This window comes from Odontesthes bonariensis, chromosome 4, assembly GCF_027942865.1.
Source record: "Odontesthes bonariensis isolate fOdoBon6 chromosome 4, fOdoBon6.hap1, whole genome shotgun sequence".
Lineage (NCBI taxonomy): Eukaryota > Metazoa > Chordata > Actinopteri > Atheriniformes > Atherinopsidae > Odontesthes > Odontesthes bonariensis.
In genome coordinates, this window is record NC_134509.1 from 7254836 (window position 1) to 7274008 (window position 19173).

At 41.2% G+C, this 19173-nt stretch overlaps 2 protein-coding genes across 2 annotated transcripts; both read left to right on the forward strand.

Annotated features, from left to right (window-relative positions):
• The first annotated feature begins 1789 nt into the window (after nucleotides 1-1789).
• Nucleotides 1790-10042, forward strand: LOC142378338 (putative RNA-binding protein Luc7-like 1). The gene is made up of 10 exons (XM_075462706.1): nucleotides 1790-2370; nucleotides 2903-2997; nucleotides 5260-5358; nucleotides 5602-5712; nucleotides 5909-6052; nucleotides 6198-6374; nucleotides 6471-6631; nucleotides 6729-6758; nucleotides 7323-7478; nucleotides 8978-10042. Exons 1-10 carry the CDS (start codon nucleotides 2310-2312, stop codon nucleotides 9213-9215), a joined length of 1272 nt encoding a protein of 423 aa, XP_075318821.1. The 5' UTR covers nucleotides 1790-2309; the 3' UTR covers nucleotides 9216-10042.
• Nucleotides 10043-10403: 361 nt separating this feature from the next.
• On the forward strand, nucleotides 10404-18721 carry pane1 (proliferation associated nuclear element). Its single transcript, XM_075464364.1, has 6 exons — nucleotides 10404-10583; nucleotides 14068-14144; nucleotides 15489-15587; nucleotides 15897-15976; nucleotides 16170-16261; nucleotides 18470-18721. Exons 1-6 carry the CDS (start codon nucleotides 10527-10529, stop codon nucleotides 18617-18619), a joined length of 555 nt encoding a protein of 184 aa, XP_075320479.1. The 5' UTR covers nucleotides 10404-10526; the 3' UTR covers nucleotides 18620-18721.
• The last annotated feature ends 452 nt before the right edge of the window (nucleotides 18722-19173 follow it).

Here is a 19173-nt window from a genome sequence, read left to right on the forward strand (position 1 = left end):
GTTAGAGAGCCATAAAAGAGACATATACTCTATTTCTAAGTATAAGTAAAAATCTTGGGCCCGATTAGCCCTGACTGGGTCACCTGGAGGAGGGTGCATGCTGTCGTTAGAAGAGATAATGTGTCCATTAGTATATTGGCTACTAAGAGAAAACATTTTTGTATAATAATCATTCCAGATAAAGATTTTGTAGACAAATATTTTTGCTGAAACAGCTTGTGAAATTGATCCAAATTGGGGTAGAAAGCTCTCGACGGAAAAATAAATGAACTAAAACGGAACCAGTAAACGTTGACCTGTTCCTACCATAAAATGTATTCTAACTAGAAAGAACTGTTCCTGCGAAACAGCAGTGAGAATGCTTATGAGCTGAATGGGGATAGCTGACCATGCTAAAAAAAAAGGCTGAAAATAGTTCAATTTTAGCAGTAAAAACTGCTGCTGAGGTCTTGGTTGAAGGATTTTTGTGATTTTTGTTTACTTCCAAACTTAACATTGGAGTTAGTCAGAAAATTTGAGAGGTTGATCTCGGTTCATTGTTTGGCTCATTGTTCATTGTTTGGCTCATTGTGAGAATGCCTTAAAGCATTCTCACAATGAGCAAAACATTCAAAGCAAAAACAATTACACCGTCACATTTTAATAGTGAGGCTTTTACTTTTCGATTGCTTCTCCATGTTTACCTGGATGTCTGGTTCTTTTTCCACTGAATTTTTTGACGTTGTATTTTTTTCCACTGAATTTTTTTTAAGTTGAATTTTTTTTAAATTGAATTTTTTTTTCCACTAAAATTTTGGAAGTTGAATTTTTTTCCACTGAATTTTTTGGAAGTTGAATTTTTTTCCACTGATTTTTAAATTGAATTTTTTCCACTGAATTTTTTTTAAGTTGATTTTTTTCCACTGAATTTTTGGAAGTTGAATTTTTTTTCCACTGAATTTTTTGACGTTGTATTTTTTTCGACTGAATTTTTTTTAAACTGAATTTTTTTTCCACTGAATTTTTGGAAGTTGAATTTTTTTCCACTGAATTTTTTTGAAGTTGAATTTTTTTTAAATTGAATTTTTTTTTTCCACTAAATTTTTGGAAGTTGAATTTTTTTCCACTGATTTTTTTTTAAATTGAATTTTTTCCACTGAATTGTTTTTAAGTTGATTTTTTTCCACTGAATTTTTGGAAGTTGAATTTTTTTCCACTGAATTTTTTTGAAGTTGAATTTTTTTTAAATTGAATTTTTTTTTTTCCACTGAATTTTTTGGAAGTTGAATTTTTTTCCACTGATTTTTTTTTAAATTGAATTTTTTCCACTGAATTGTTTTTAAGTTGATTTTTTTCCACTGAATTTTTGGAAGTTGAATTTTTTTCCACTGAATTTTTTTGAAGTTGAATTTTTTTTAAATTGAATTTTTTTTTTTTCCACTGAATTTTTTGGAAGTTGAATTTTTTTCCACTGATTTTTTTTTTTTAAATAGAATTTTTTCCACTGAATTTTTTTTAAGTTGATTTTTTTCCACTGAATTTTTGGAAGTTGAATCTTTTTTCCACTGAATTTTTGGAAGTTGAATTTTTTTCCACTGAATTTTTGGAAGTTGAATTTTTGTTTCCACTGATTTTTTTTTTTTTACACTGTTGTTTTTTCAAATTCAGAGTCTGATTTTGATGCTGTAAAAAAATCGATATATTTGAAATTCGTATTCAAACTCTGATGGCATAGAAAAACTTCCATAGGCTTTTCCTTTCGTCAAACCAGCGCGCGGGGCTCACTGCTCCTCCACCACCTCGAGGGGAGTGTGAGCGCGCTTCGCGGTGACGCGCACGAAGAGGAACTGGGAAGGCGGAAGAGAGGACGTTTGAACAAACTTGAACACTTCTGGCTGACTGGCTAGAAATACACGTCGATACTATGTTAACAGTAGACGTTGTTTCTTACTTTCCTACACATTTAGTTAGCTAATCAAACGCCCTGACTACATTCAGTCACCGCTGTTTTAACTCGTCACACGATCCGACCCGACCAGTGGACCAGAGCAGTTTGCAAATAGACGTTGCACTTGCTCAGCCGACCCGAGGCAATTTACCATCACAAAGTCACATTTTAGCTTCCGTAAAAGTGCCGTGACGTCCAGTAAATTGAACAAACACCCAACACAACCAGCTCGCTCGCTCTCGGAGACTCGGACTTTTTCCTCCTCTGTGGGGGAAAGTTGTTCGTGCTGTTGTTGGAGGAGCCAAAGAGGCCTGTAGTTGAGGAGGCTGCATGTGTGAAGATCGCAGCTGGCGAGGACTGACTCACACAACGCCGGACAAACATGTCGGCCCAGGCACAGATGCGAGCGATGCTGGACCAATTAATGGGAACGGGGAGAGACGGTGAGCGAGGCCCGTAGTATTTTCTGACGGGTGACTAATAAACAATCATTGCAGGAGTTTTAGGACTGTTGCTAGCATTAGCCAACATGCTAATCTCTCTGCCAGTCAGTGACAGTGAGGCGTGCTTCACAAATCGGGCTAGCTAACATGAGGACGGCTAGCCGCTTAGCTACCTGTTGTGTTTGAGTTTACAAAGCTAGTTGTGACGTTACACATATCTGAACAGCCTGGAGTTATAATGAGCCACCTTCAATGTACACTTTTCTTCATTTCAACGTTTGTTACAAGCAGGTTGTTAGGATCTCTGCTCTGCTCTGTTCAAGCAGCTAACTTCAGGCTTCCCTGTTCAGATATATGCGGGCAGTTAACGGTGCACAGGAATGACTGGCCGTGTGCGTCCGCCCCGACTAGAGTTAGCATGTGTATTGTCAAGATTTTCTTCTTTTCTATGGGAAGACATTTCCATTGACGAGTTGGCTCACAAAACAAGGCTGTAAATTCATGTTTGCGGGTTTGCTTCTTCCGTTTTAAGGGGACACCATGCGGCAGAGGATCAAATTCTCAGATGAGCGAGTCTGCAAAAGCCACCTTTTGGATTCGTGTCCTCATGACATCCTGTCAGGCACCGTGAGTACCAGTTACACACAATCACACAGAGAGCATTGGTACAGTCATACAAATATATATTTTTATATATATATATATATATATATTTTTTTTTATATATATATATATATATATATATATATATATATATATATATGTATACCCACACTTGTTTTGATTTGGTTAGGGTCTACTGAACGTCCTTGCCTTTGAAAAGAAAGAAAAAAGGTATTAACGCTCTAAACTATTTTGTTGATCGAGGAAAGCAGCTTGGAGGATGGTGAATAATTGGTGCAGAAAAAAAAAAGGTTTGGTTTCTCTTCCTCAAGCGGAAACATGCCAAAGAACACGGCGAAAAGTTCTTTGTGTGTGGCAGCTATGCCCATAGCTCTGTAATTTTTATATTAATGCAAATTTGAAGTTTTCTTTGTGCTTGTATTTTACCTTTATTTGTCACAAGTTCATAATAGAGTAGCACTGATATTTTGAGATCAGTGTGGCATCCCTTGTGTAAAATTTAAATATATATTCAGTTGGTGCCAATGCTGTAAAATAACAGTCAGTCACAGACTTGGCTCTGCCATGCTGCAACTCAAAGGTTATGGTTGTCACATTTCCATTTCCCTAAGTGATGATGGTGACAATGCTTCAAACCCAGAACATTTTAACTTGAGGGAATTATTGTGGAGGTGTTGAAATGTCTCGAGCGAACGTCATCGAGAATGTGAAGCAGAAACAAAATGACTGATTGATATGTGATCGGTAAAACAGTGTTTCTCTGGAACAGTAAAGTTGAACGTACTTTTATGTTGCATTCCCCTGCCTTAAAACATCAAAGAAGAGAAATCAGTAGCAGAATAATGATTTATACATTTTTTTTATCACAAGAGATTAAATGAGGGCAACTGGACGACTATTTCTGGTATAAAATATATTCATCTACTCACCGCTGACAGTTTGGTGAAAGTCGGCGTCCTTCGGAGGATATTTAGATTACTCGAGATATAACGGGAGAGGACTGGGCATAGTTTGTTGATCGAGGTAAGCAGCTTGGAGGATGGTGAATAATTGGTATACTCCGTGCTCTGTGACAGTCGGCTAACTTCACACCGAGTTTGCTGCTGCTAGTTTTGCACAACATGGCAGGATATTTATCAGATTTTGACGATGTGGACGACAACTTTGAGTACGATGAAGGTCCTTACCAGAGAGAATGAGCTGTGCTGCAGCGGCGCGCGTCAATGAAGTAATGACGTGCTGTGTCATGACTCAGGTGTAGAAAGCCCCCTCGATAGCCCCGGATAACAACAACATGGCAGCTATGAGCTAACAGTGCAATAGTACACGTTCATTCAATCATTGGTTTTAAAGTATTGGTGAAATAAAGACAGATGCCTTATTTAGAGGCTGTATTGTCTCTGCCCCGTTCACTCCCGTTATATGGATATAAGTGGATCTCGAGTGATCTAAATATGCTCCGAAGGACGCCGACTTTCACCAAACTGTTATCGGAGAGTAGATGAACGTATTTTATGTCATAAATAAGGTCCAGGTTTAAAAAAACAAACTTCCCCTTTAATCAATCAAGTAATAACGAGGTCCGGTCAGCTTTGTGATTGGAAGCCGAGAGTCGCCAAATCTGTGGCAGCCTTCACTGATAAATTTCTGTTTGGTTGTTTATAAAAAAAAAAGGTTTCGACAGCTGTTGAAGTTTCTGGAGCTGCAGTGTGAGCAGACTATTCCGATTTACCTGCAATTTACAGCTGAATTAAAGTCGAGCGAGAGAATTCAGTAGCTAATAGCCAATATGAGATTTATGGACCTCAAAGGCAACTGATTTGTATTTAGCTTGCAGCATGCACAGTACTATGGTTGGTCTTTTTTGTTTTTCCCCAAATAACTAAAGAGAATTCAGACTGATTTGCTAATCCTTATTAATGAATATGTTGCCGTGCAGTAATATAAAGATAAAAGACATCGAGACTGCATTGAAAACTTTTCCTAATCCTAGAGGACAATTCTATTGTTGCAGTATTAATTAAAAATCTAGGATTTACAGAAAGAAAAGGCCAAAAGTTGATGAGCGTGTTTGGAACAAATAAAAAGAGAGATGATATGTTCCATCCTTGATGGAGTCCCTTCACCTGCTGCGGTCTTTATAAAAGGAAATGGCGAGGCACGAAGCGATTCGCAGCTCCGAACGGTTTAAGATTTCGGGATAAAAGTTGACCGGGACGTACAGCAGGGGGACATTACACATTGACATCGCTCTCTTTCCTACAGAGAATGGACCTGGGAGAGTGTGTCAAAGTCCACGACCTGGCCCTCAGAGCAGATTACGAGATTGCCTCCAAGGAGCAAGAATACTTCTTTGAACTTGATGTAAGTTTTGCAGACATATACTCTTTTCCTCAACTCTACTTTTTTTTTTTCTATCCAAGAAAGTTATTTTTCCAGCAACTGTTAGTGAGTCACCAGTACCCTAAAGTTGACACATGGCACAGTTTTTGACACAGTCTACGACTATGGATGTGTGTTGTTGGTTCACACGTTGTGTAACGGGCCCAGGCGAAGCTGTTGTGCATGCAGGCAATGAGTGAAACGTTCTGATGTGTTTCCTCTAAGGCTGCGGAACACCTTCAGTCTTTCATCGCCGACTGTGACCGCAGGACTGAGCTGGCCAAGAAGAGACTCGCTGAGACTCAGGATGAGATCAGCGCTGAAGTAGCTGCAAAGGTGACGAACACCATGTCGACGCTCTTTGGTGACATTACCATCACCGCTGTGCTCTTCCTTCCACAGAGTAATTACTCTCCTGGGGAAAAGCACTATTTTACGTCAGCTGATTATCAGGAATCTTTGCAGTTCAGTTTTTTTTCTTCACAGCTTCGAGCTCATTATCTTTTTTTCTTTATCTTCGGTCTGCGAAAAGGCCGAGCGAGTCCATGAGCTGAACGAGGAGATCGGCAAGCTGCTGGCCAAAGCAGAGCAACTTGGGAGCGAGGGGAACGTGGACGAAGCTCAGCAGATCCTGGAGAAGGTGGAGAAGACCCGAGCCTTAAAGAAGGAGGCAGAGGTGAGACGTGGTTACTAATGTTGTTGTGATGTGTGAGTAGGATACGTGCTAAACATCAGCTTAACTCATCAGCTTTGATAATGGAGTTAACAAAGAATCCACGAAGAGTAAATCCTCCTGAAGACCAAAATCTTTGTTCCTGTAGGATGTTTACAGGAACTCTATGCCAGCCTCCAGCTTTCAACAACAAAAACTACGGGTGTGTGAGGTGTGCTCGGCATACTTGGGTCTCCACGACAACGATCGCCGTCTGGCCGACCACTTTGGGGGCAAACTTCACCTCGGTTTCATTGAAATCCGCGAGAAGCTTGAAAAGCTACGGGTGAGGACGCCACGGAAAGTCGGGACGAACCGCTGGAGTCGCGCTAAACCCGTATGACCTGTGACGATGCGTTTGCTTTCTCATTTTTAAATCCAGAAAGCTGTTGTGGAGAAACAAGAGAGAATGCGCACGAGGAGACGAGAGGAGCGTGAAAAAGAGGACGAAAAAGAGCGACAGTGGGAGGTGGAGCGGGAGCGTGAAAGGGAGCGGGAGCGACAGAGGGCGTGGGAGAGGGACCGAGACAGGGAGCGAAGGAGGTAGGAAACGGGTCAGCAGCATCAGCAGCCGCTGTGTACAGTCAGAAGCTTCTGCTCATCTGGAAACCTTTTATTTCTTTGTGTGTGACATTCCCAGGTCAAGATCTAGAAGCGGAGAGCGATACAGGTATGCTCGCCGTGCCCAAAGTTGTTTGAAACTTTGTCTTTGAGTGATGTATCGGAGGTATTTACGGCCCCAATCACCAAAAAGTTGTGACGCCGTGTAGAATAAAGAATCTGGATGAATCTGGAGACATCGCTGAGAACAAGAACGTATCTAAAAAAAAATGTCTTAGATAGTTGTCAGATCCGCAGATGACTGCGTTCTGTTTTCATTCCCATTTTTACGCGGCGTCCCGGTTCTTTTGTGACTGAGGTTGGCATTTCGCACAAAGACGGATGATTCAGTGGTTCTACATAAACAGCATTTGATCGATCTGTTACCAAGACAGACCAGTGTTGTCAGGCTATGATTGCATCCACCATCATTTTGGGGGGAAAAGGAGCAGAGCAGAGAGACGGCGGGACACAGAAAATGCCACTCATGTAACAGTTGTATGTAGCTGGCGTCATTTATACACCAGAAGGAACCAGTTGAGATTAGTCTGCAGCACGAAGCGGTCAGACGGTGTCTCTTTCTATTACCTGCCAAATAAAATCAGTTTTTGTCTCGATGCAAATGCTTATCCAGGGACGGAGGCAGTTCGTCGTCTCATCACTCGAGACGCCACCGCTCCTCTCGCCCCAGAGAAGACGGGGCTGATCGGGACCGGGAGCGAGAGAGGAAACATCGGCACAAGGAGAGGCATCGCTCACGCTCTCACTCCCACAGGCACAAAAAGAAGAGGTGTGCATACATTTCAGCAGCGGGAACATGTTTCATCCCAGATGTCTGTGGGACTGTGTGTTGGGACTTTTCAGGGCTGGTCCTCTCATAACCACGTCGGAGGCAGTTCAACTTTAGAACCTTATTAGAACAAGTTTGATTTTTCCACAACCAGAGAGTCACCAACTTCTGTTATGTAACCTCTAAAGTCTCTGCCAACGTGTCATTTGAACCTCCGACGAGTGTAACATAAGCGGAGGGCCATATTGCTGGGAAGGCGATTTATCTCCACATGCTTGTTTAATTTTCCCAGAGAATATATTAATATGGCTGCTCAGTCTGAAAGCGCCCATATAGTAGGGGTGGGCGAAAAAATCGATTCATGTACATATCGCGATTTATTTATTTATTTTTATTTATTTTTTTTTTTATGGGATTATTTTTAAAAACCGATTTTTCTCCCCTGAATCGATTATATTCCATCATATCTGTGTCCAGAAAAACTTCATCAATTTATTACATTAAGTTATGTTAAAACTAGCCCACATTTGTGCTGTGTGGACATTTCAATTCATTTTGTAACTGTAAACTTTAAAAAATGCCTCTTTTTTTTGTCTCAGTCTGTGTCAGTCAGTCCAGCAGCTGACGTTTATTTCAACTGATGTGCATCGTTTATGGGAACAACATTCATTTTAGAAGTGTATGAGTCAACTTGTTTGTTTTTTTTAGGAGGAAGAAAATTGCAATTACTGATAATATCAAATCGCAATACTTGTAGAATCGCAAATTATCAAGAATTGTGATACAAATTGAATCGGCACCTTAGAATCGTGATGCAATCGAATGGTAACCAAAGCATATCGTCCCACCCCTACCATTTAGAGTCGCAAAGTAACTCTTTTCTTTCCATCCACACAACAAAATGAATGCAAGGACACAAACTCTGTGAGCAGGATGCATTAAAGGCGGGGTAGGGGATCTTTTTCTGGAGCATTTTTTTTACATATTGCTTGAAATACTCTTCACACCCCCATTGCAACCAATTAATTAAAAGTTTTGACACAAATATGAAAAGTTTTAGTGGCCTCTAGAACGTACAATCTAGAAAAAACACTATCCAATCATACTGAACGGACCATTAACAATGATTGGATTCTGATGCCGTCTATCAAACTGCAATCTGCTCCCCCCCCCCCCCTGCGCGCATACCCTGCTCCGTGAACGAATTACGCGTCCAGAAGCTTGGCAGGAAGCTAAACTAGAGCCAGCTTGGCTAGCACCTAGCATTATTAAACGTATAGTTAGCATATACTAAATACTAAATACGGCAACGATCGATGGTTGCTGTCAGAACAGCGCTGGTGCGCGTTCATGTACTCTAGAGGCGTGCCTTCGGGGGGAAAGTGAAGAAAAGGGTTGGGACTTTTGACCTGTGTATTTTCAAAATGCAGCTTCGCTGGACTCAAAATCCAGGATCTCCTACCCTACCTTTAATCTGTGGCGGCTTGCTTTCCCCTCAGGTCCTCCGGAGACGGATCATCTCACCCCCGTGACGGAGAACGCTCTCTGTCCCAGGAGCCGTGGCGAGAGGTTCCAGCAGAGGGGTTGCGCGACGACAGACCGAATCACGGAGACTGGGAGGAGAAGGAGAGGTCCACCTCTCCGGACACGGCCAGGGGCAGAGAACGAGAGAGATCCCTGTCGTACGAGCGGGATCGACGCTCCAGCTCCGAGGAGAGAGAGTCCGGAGAGATATGAACAGTTCTGTTTTTTTTTTTTTTTTTGATTTGAAGATATTGAGTAAAAAAAAAAGAAAAAGAAAGAAAAAAAAAAAAGGAGCATGGGATGATGAGTTTGCTGGTGCCAGTGTATTTGTCTGTCAGCGCTGTATGCATGTCCATGGTGGAGATGAGGGACGAACTTCAGTGATGGCGACTTTTATAAGATTGAGGCGAGCCTGACATGGGATCGGTACAGTCATCATTTTTATGTCAACTTGTTGACTTTATGTACAGTTATTTACACAGTGACAAGGGAAGAGAGAGTGAACAGATGGCAACCCTTCTTGAAGTCTTTTTTTTTTTTTTATTATTATTATTTTTCTCAGTGCTGTTTTTTTTTTTTTTTGCTTTTTTTTTTTTTTTTAATGATTAGTTGGACCTGTACCTTAATTCAGTTTTCCCCTGTTCCATTAGCAACTGAAGTTTAGTGGGTGTGACACGGCCCTCGCAGTTCTGCTGGAAATGAACCGTGGCTGATTGAAGGCACTTCTAATGTTTGTGTTTTACTTGCTGCCTTCGAGCATAAACGCCTCATTTAGAAGGAAATCTGACACACATCCTCCCAAGATGCGGCGATGAAGCGCGTGTACCTTCAGAAATGAACCCGCTTGTCCTCCTGAAAGATGTAATCTAAACATTTCCACTCAGATCTGGAGAGATAATTGTAAATCATTATAAATGACATGTATATTTACGCACTGATACTTGCTGTGATACAGCGTAGACTTATTTGGGGAGGGGGACGGGGTTGAGGTTCTACTTTGTGATGCCGCCACTAAGTGAATAAAATATTCTGTTAAAATACATGTGATATAGATTTTATTTTATTTTTTTAACAACTTGAATGAAGCATTTTTGTGACCTCGCATCAACATTTCGATACTGGTTTGCTTCATCTTTCCTCTGCTGTAGAATTACCACTTTCCATTTCATTAATTTGATTTATTAATATACAGGGGGTATATCACTCCAAAAATAGGGTTTAGGGCTTTGTAAGAGTAGGTGATTGTGCATGTCTCTCTGTCCTTGGATCAATAAATCACTTGAAGAAGAAACCAAACAAAAAAAAGGCATGCCAGCACAGAAATTCAAGGGTGAGTTGTAGTGCACCCGGCAGCCATTAGGGGGCAGAAAACTACCACTGCTGAAATTTTCACGTAATTACGTCAGACGCACGCTCCAAAAAAGAAGCGCGATTTGACGAAATGAGTCTTAACACCGGGTTTGTTTTGTTAAGTTTACGAAGCTGAGACTGTATTTACATGTAAAAAAAAAAAAAAAAAAAAAGATGTCGCTGCTGAAGCCATATAGTAAGCTCCCTGGTCTGAACACGGCAAATATCTTGGTGAGTTTTGTATTTTTTTAAACACTGACCCTGTGTGCTGTGTTGGACGGTGGGCGGACATTGTTGTGGCTGCACAGACAGTCCACACAGTGTGACAACAGGACGAGCTAACAGCTGAGTAAAAGTAAGACGGCTTATACTGAAAGCTTTAGAGATGGACCTAAAGAGAAGGCGTTTCCCTCCAAGTGGGGAAGAGGTTTTGAAATGGCTAATGAGAAGCTTCTAGCATGTTTGCCGAATTGCTACTTTGTGGTTTTGCGCATGTGTGCGCATGCGCCGAGCCGATTTTCTAAGTTTCGTTTTCACGCCCATAATGTTTTGCTACCCTGCGTCTGATTATGTCTTTTGGAAGACATGCAAAGTAATAAAACACTTATCGTATTAACAAGCAGTTAGCTTAACATGCACAAATGGGGGTGTCATTCACCATTTGATTTTTGTATTTGGGACACTTCTGTCTTTATTTAGGTGACTCTACTCCATCATTGTCATGAATGCATTGAGAAGGGGGAGCATTATTTGACAGCAGTGGCGATTCTAGAGTCTGTGGGGGCCCCAAGCAAAAAAATCCTAGGGGGCCCTACCTATCAATGTTCGTCACCAAAACATCTGACACCAACGAAAAATGTATGAAATAAAACCTCTTTTTATTCCAAACATGAAAAACATTGTTATTTTTAAAATATACATGTAAAGAATAAATAAATAACTAAAACAAGACTACGTTGTCTACGTTAGCACTTGATATTCGCCTGTTGCTATTTATCTACCGGGTGTAGCTGGCCATCCAATAATAATTGTGTTCATTTAAAGATTCTTTGTGACAAGTAAAGCTGTTCGTGATATCGATTTCATAAGTATGATTTTTATTTTCCACTAGCCTTGAATTTCCGGCGAACGTTGCCAACAATCGCAAACACTCTGAGGGGCTAGTTCTCCGCCAACATAGCCTACAGTGGAACTTGACGTGAGTTTGACGAAGTCAACAATGCAATTATGGAATTATAGAATGGCATGTTAACTAGACAACCTTTGACTAAATCATTTAAAGTTAACTGTTCAAAGAAAACATGTTCACCATGAACGTTCGCCACTGTTTGAGTCTAGTTTATAAAGTAACTAGACAATCTTTGATTGAATGCACCTCAGCTCTCGGGGGCCCCCTAGTGGCTCGGGGCTCCAAGCAGTTGCCTGCCTTGCCTGTTGACAAGGTGCGCCTCTGTTTGACAGCGTGTTATTGGACTATCAAATTGTGCTACCCTCTTAAATATTGATTAGAAAATGTTATGAACATGCTGCCATTCATCCTACAGTGGCAGTGAGGTGATAAGTCGTCTTAGAAGAATGCATTGAGAAGGGGGAGCATCATTTGACAGGGTGTTATTGGACTATCAAAATATACTACCCTCTTAAATAAATCAATTTCATTACACTTTTTATAATTACACACATGAGAGACAAAAACACTTACTTTATGACTTTATTTGATATACAGAGGTAGAAAACCATAAAGTTGCATTTTTTGATAGGGTAGCTTGAATCGATAGACACGCCTATTGGTTTTTGCGGCGGCAGCATTTCTCGACGAAGTAGCACAAATCGACAGAACAGTGTTATGCCGAAAAGTGCACGCCTGCCGAGAAATGCATCCCCATTCGCAGGCCCCTGCTTTAAAGAGAGTCTGGAATGGAATGATATAACTACATTAGAATTTGTTTACCCGATTAAATTAACAGATGTGAATTTCAACAAGTCCAAAATTGTCTCTAAAATTAAATTAAAATAGTCAAATTTCATAGTTCTAGGTTCATTTTTGGATTATATTATCTGGGCTACACTGAGTAAAGACTGATATTCATAGAAAATGTCTCCAACCGGCTTTCTGGCTTCTTGACTGCAAAAGTGATAGTCACAAGGCCCTTACTTTGGAATATTTGTACAATATTATAATAATAGGTGTAAGAGATGCTCTAAACTGTACAATTGTGGGATTATCATAAGTGTACTGTACATGTATTATTCATCTACATGAAGAAAAAAGATGAACGAATGAAAAACCATTGTCAGCTCAATATCATCGCTGTAACTTTATTGGAAAAATGTAATAATCCACACGCCTGAAACGGTTTACGCGCGCTCCCGCGAATGGGGATGCACTTCTCGGCATAACACCGGCCATAGTCGATTCGCCAGTAGTTACAATTTTCTCCGTTACAGTGGTGACGCTGCTACGTAAAGGTTACCGCTAACTACTCTACAACGACGAAAGTGGAGAAGAAAACAATGCCACTGTCATCAGTGATACTGCTGCAGTATCTGGAAGATGAAATGCTGCTTAGAACCTTGTCGACGAAAAGGCAACGAAAGATGAAGATTACTTGCATAATAACTGATGAGCCTGCAGAAGTTGAAATTTCAATAGGTGTGTTATATCACCATTATAGTCTGATATAGTAATTACAATATTGTTATAGGACTTTTAAGTGTATTGTGTTACCTTTTCTTTATTTGTTTGTTAAGAAATAGTGTGCTTCAGTGGACACACTTGGAAATTATTGTTACCTTTCAAGGATGCAACAATAATAATTATAGATCGGTTTTATATAGCGCTTAATACTCAAAGCCGCTTCCAGTGAATGAAACAACAGCAAATTCCTAACGACATCATTTATTTACAAATAATTGCACAAAGTATTTTACATGACAACTGTCAGCCGTGAGCCTGTTTTCGAGTTGGTCCATCCGGTTTGACGTTCTCAGCGTCATTATGACGTCACGCGCCGTGAGCGACGCGTCAACTATAAATCCAGCTTTCGAAACAGCCATAACGGTATCTACCATTATAGCTGTTGTCTGTCCTGGACGAAAAGCTATCGTGTACTTTCTGTTTGACAAAATGGCTGAGCATTATTTTTGTTTATAATGCTTATTGTGAAGTCTATTCCACTTGATATAGTAGTGTAACGTCTGTACGGTTATACCAAAACACATATCTGCTACTTAAAATAATAGTGATTATCTTATTGTCTTTTTAAAAAATTGCTTTTACTGTAAAATACTGGACAGGTCAGCACGTCGGTGTGTGTGTTTAGCTCATATACAGCATGTGCAAAACAGTGAAGGATGCCACATGGCACAGATAAAAAATGCCAACCTTCAGAAATCACGTTAATCTATTTAATCTGAGGTGGAGTACAGTGCATCAGTTTAACACGTCTTAAGACATTAAATTTCACAGTAACAGCAGCTATGAAGTGTTGTCAGAAAGAACACTAGTAGAATATGATGGAGTAAAGGTCAGTGCCCTGCAAGGGAAACTATTAAATGGGGTTCCAGCACCGCTGTTGTCCCCCGCCCCCTCTCGACAGCTGCTTTAAGATATCTTTTGTTCTTCCTTTTTCTTTTTAATGCCGTGCTGTGTGATAGTGCTCCAATATGGCGCGCGCATCTGCTTTTGTGCTGAACTGAAGTGATTTTCCTGCAGCTGGTGGAGGCCGAGGAGCAGTTTCAGCAGAGTTTGGCGGATGCTCTTGTGGAGGAGACTGGCGTCACTGTGAACGTGTGAGTAGCGCTCACTGCATCCTGTAACCTAAGGCCAGCCTTCGGATTAGGAAAATATTGTCCAATTGGGGACCGCACCTGCTTCAATCTGATCACCTGTGATAGTTTATAGTTGAATTCAAAGTTATTTTTGATGATTAGTTTTATGGTAGTTGGTAAATGTATGGTCTTTTGGATTTATATTTACAGGAATGTTAATGTACTGTGCAAAATCTTGAGCTACTCCTCATCTCATACATTTTCTGGATAATTTTTGGGTAATGGATGCAGAGATTTATTGAAACGTGTACAACAAACACAAGTAGAATTACAGTATATGAGGCACAAACAGAGCGTGTACAGGTCTAATGAGGTTGAAGGTCAATATTTGGTATGAACACCTTCACTCTTCAACACAGCCTGAACCCTCATAGACAAGCTTTCTTGTCATTTTTTAAAATTGAAGCGCTGTCTTTAGCTCCTCCTGTGTCACTTTGCTGGTGCAAAGATGCTATTATCTTTGGCATTTCTCACAGATGCAAAGAAATGTCAACAAACGATGTGTCTTCATAATAGGCTGCTAGTAACAAAGTGCCAAAAAGTGCAATTGTTATTTGTAGACACAAGACTGGTTCATCCCTTTAGTTAGGTGCCTTTTTTAATGCTTGAGGAATATGTGTTTAAGTGGCCTAAACACGCATTTCTGGACTGGACTCAAAATGTGTGGAAAACGCAGCCAATGTCCAAAGAAAAAACTTTGAAAGACCTTCAGAAACACTGGAGAACTATTGCTTAAGACCCCCTTAAGATATATATTTAAAAAAAAGCCTGGCTTCTTGGAAGAAAAATAAAAATAAATGAGGGGTGGCTCCAGAATTTTGTACAGTAACATTGTTTTTTTTTTTTTTAAATAGATGGGTCAGTTGTAATGCTCCATTCACCCCCCTGTGTAATTACCAGTTTCCAACCGGTAACATGGTTTTCACATCATAAGTAATTCCATTGAGGTTTTTACTTTAGCTTTAACCTTTAGTCACAGCTTCAGCATCCAACTTGGTGCTACATAATGTCGTTTAATCACGGTTTCATGGGGCTCCACAGTCCTTGCAAAGTATTTCTTACTTTCACACAAAAAATCTTGGAGTTGTATGATTTGGATTATTGCACATTTCAACCTAGCGTTGAACCAGCGGGGTGCGTTCAGTCAGAGGCTTCTTCGGCTCTGTAGCGACGCAGAACATTTCTCTTTGGGATTGCTAGACTATTTTCTCATTTAATTTCAAGCGTGGAGCTTCATGCATCTCTACCAACGCTGATTGTTGTTGAATCTGACGGCATGCGCCTTCATTTTTTTTTATCAAACAGGAGACTAGCTAAGAGTCTCCCTCTACCCATGGAGAACGATGAGAGTCGCCCGAGAATCGACCTAGTGGTGTTCATCATCAATCTGGCTTCGGAGCTCAGGTAACTTTCAGATGAATTCTTCCATTTTCGAGCCACCTGAACACACAAGTTAGATGTAATAATTTTGCAGTTTTGATCTGCCTGAATGAAACTCAGAAAAGTCCAAAGCATGACATGAACCGTCCTCAAAACCAGATCCATGTAAAATCGAATAGTGCTGCCAAAACAACTGCAAGAGTCCAGTCGTATAGACCGGGAACCTCAGTGTCTCTGGCATGCTTTCATCAACATAGTACATGTTTCCAGTGTACATCAGATGCGTGAAACAATCAATTCTGTTCTACGTATTCTTATTTTGTTTTGTCACAGTTTCCAGTCAGCAGATGCGTCTGTGAAATACTTGGACCCTGGTTATTTCCTCGGAAAAGTCTGCTTCATGGTCACTAATGGTAAGGCAGCCAGTTCTGTGATTTGTTTTCAGCTCTCACTTCCTGAATCGCATAAACGAGGACAAGAAAGATAAGACGAGATAAAACTAAGTTGAAGTTTTTCACATCCCTCACCCCCTGCGCTGCTGGAAACGCCCAACTTCAACCTTCTCTGGGGCTCGCTGACCTTTTCCTATGCTTCTGTCTTTTATAGCTCGCAATGCCTCGGTCCCCACGGAGCGCCTGGACGCCGTCAGAAAGCTGGCCGCGTCCCTCCACTGCCCCCTGTTGTTTGCAGAGGATCAGGTTTGTGGCGCAGACATTTAGGACTGACAACACCTAAAAATCTTTCTTGACAGACCTATTAAGGCAAGGCAAGGCATCTTTATTTATACAGCGCATTTCATACCACAGGCAACTCAATGTGCCTTACATAAAGACAAGGCATTTAAAAGAACAGCATAAAGCAGCATTTTAAAGAGAAAAAAAATAGAATAAAAATTAAAAACACAGTTAAAAGCAATCAAAGAAGAGGGGAAAAAGAAAGACATAAACTCAACCATACGCACACCGAAAGAGAAATGTTTTTAACCTGGATTTAAAAGTGCTTACAGTTGAGGCTGATTTCAGTTCTGCTGGTAGTTTGTTCCAGTTGTGTGCAGCATAACAGCTAAAAGCTGCTTCACCGGGTCCAGTTTGAACTCTGGGCTCCACTATCTGAGTCAGCAGATCTCAGAGCTCTGCTGGGTTTATACTCTGCTAGCATGTCATTCATGTATTCTGGACCTAAACCATTCTGTGATTTGTAGACGAGTAGCAGAACTTTAAAATCTATTCTGTATCTGACCGGGAGCCGATGTAAAGACTTGAGAACTGGGGTGATGTGATCTCTTTGTTCTGGTTAAAACTCGGGCTGCAGCGTTCTGAATGAGCTGCAGCTGTTTGAGACTCTTTTGGGGGAGTCCAGTCAGAAGACCGTTACAGTAGTCAAGTCTGCTGGAGATGAAAGCATGAATCAGCTTCTCCTGATCTGTTTGGGACATGAAACCCTTCATTCTGGATATGTTCTTAAGTTGATAAAAGGCTGATTTGGTGACTGATTTGATATGATTGTTGAAGGTCAGGTCTGAGTCTATCAGCACGCCGAGGTTCCGGACTTGGTCTTTAGTTTCTAGAGACAGTGACTCAAGATGTTTACTGACAGCAAACCTCTTCTCTTTGTGGCCAAACACAATGACCTCAGTTTTTTCTTGATTTAACTGAAGGAAATTTTGGTTCATCCACTTTTTGACTTGCTCTAAGCAGTCGCACAATGACTCTATAGGACTGCAGTCATCTGGAGACAGTGCAAGATATATCTGTGTGTCATTTGCATAGCTGTGGTAGTTGACTTTAGAGTTCTTCAGAATTTGACCCAGAGGCAGCATGTATAGAGTGAACAGAAGGGGTCCAAGAACTGACCCCTGAGGAACTCCACATGTCATAGCCACTCGATCAGATTGATCGATAGTCACAAAATAACTCCGCTCCTCCAAGTAGGACCTGAACCATTCTAGGACTGTCCCGCTGAGTCCTGCCCAGGTTTCCAACCTGTTCAGCAGTATACTGTGATCCACAGTGTCAAATGCAGCACTGAGATCCAACAGGACCAGAACTGACACCTTGCCTGAGTCAGTGTTCAACCGTATGTCATTTAACACTTTAATAAGAGCCGTTTCTGTACTGTGGTGAGGTCGGAAGCCTGATTGAAATTTGTCAAGGAGTCCACTGGAGTTCAAGAAGTTACTGAGTTGATTAAAAACCAATTTCTCAACAATCTTGGCTATAAAAGGAAGATTTGAGATGGGTCTGTAGTTGTAATTAATGTCATTTTGGTTTCCTGAAAGAAGGCCTTCCACTTCACACTTGTTGACATTATTTTCATGTGCCCTCCTCTTAGAGTACTGTTGGCTATATGATATTTTTGAGTCTGTTTGCAAGCTGTTTGTTCACAAATGATTTCTTTGGACCTGTTTTTTTTTGTTTGTTTGTTTTATGGGGGCTTTTTATGGCTTTATTAGATAGGACAGAGTAGAGAGACAGGAAGCAGGGGCCAGAGAGAGGGGGAACAACACGCAGGATTCAAACTGGGGCCAGCTGCAGCGAGGACTATAGCCTCTTGATCATGGGGCGACTGCTGTACCCACTACGCCACTGCCCCTCAAATTATTTCTAATCAACTCCATTAAAGACTGTGATGAACACTGTCTTTAGACAAACTGATATGTGATCCTATTGGGAGGTAAGAACAAACATTTGATGCTGTAATAATGATTTGAGCCCAAATAGTCCTGATGTGTTGGGCTTCCCCCTGTATTGTTAAGCAGGCGTTCAGTTACAGCCTGCGTCATGCGTTTTTTTTTAAACGTCGGCACTGGTGACAATAAAACCCTAAATGTCACTTTAGTATGTTGTTGTGTTTCTATAAAAGCTGTCCTGTGTGTTGCCTGCCGCCCCCCCCCCCCCCCCACGCAGACAGCAGAAGGCGTGACCAGTGCTGCAGAGAGGCTGCTGACCATCCTGAAGGTGGCGGCCGGCCTGGTTCCCATCACCACTGCTCTGTACCTGTCAAACCTGACTAAATGCACGCTGCCTCCAGACATCGACCAGCCAAGCTTTGATTAGGTGTGGGGTTTATATTTATTAGTGGTAGTTCATGTTATGGAATTACACCTGTGCTTGTCTTACATATTGCCATGTTTATGATCATAATAAAACTGAATATGATTTTGTGTGTGTGTGTGTAAAAAAAAAAACTTAATTCTACTAAGTTTAGTCTTCTGTGCTGTTGAGTAGCTCCGTGACTTTAGAGGTGATGAGACCAAGGAGGCAGAAGTATGTCACCCAGAGTGTGACCGGAGTCACTATGCCAAGTGTCACGTCTGCATGCGCTCACACACACACACGCACACACACACTATTAATAGTCAGGTTATCATCATCATGGTAGTTGGCCATCATACAGGTTAATCAAACACTGTTATGGCTTTAAGTGAGGACAACAAGGAGTCAGTGGACATGAGGGACTTCAGCAACTGATATATTTGATTTTATTGGCACATCGAGGGTGTTTGCACACATGCAATGCAGCCTTCACATTTTCCCAGAGGAGCCGTTTGCGAAAGCATAAATGTCCGGATGAGTCGGCCCGGACTTCACCCCGGCAGCCCAGTAGGACG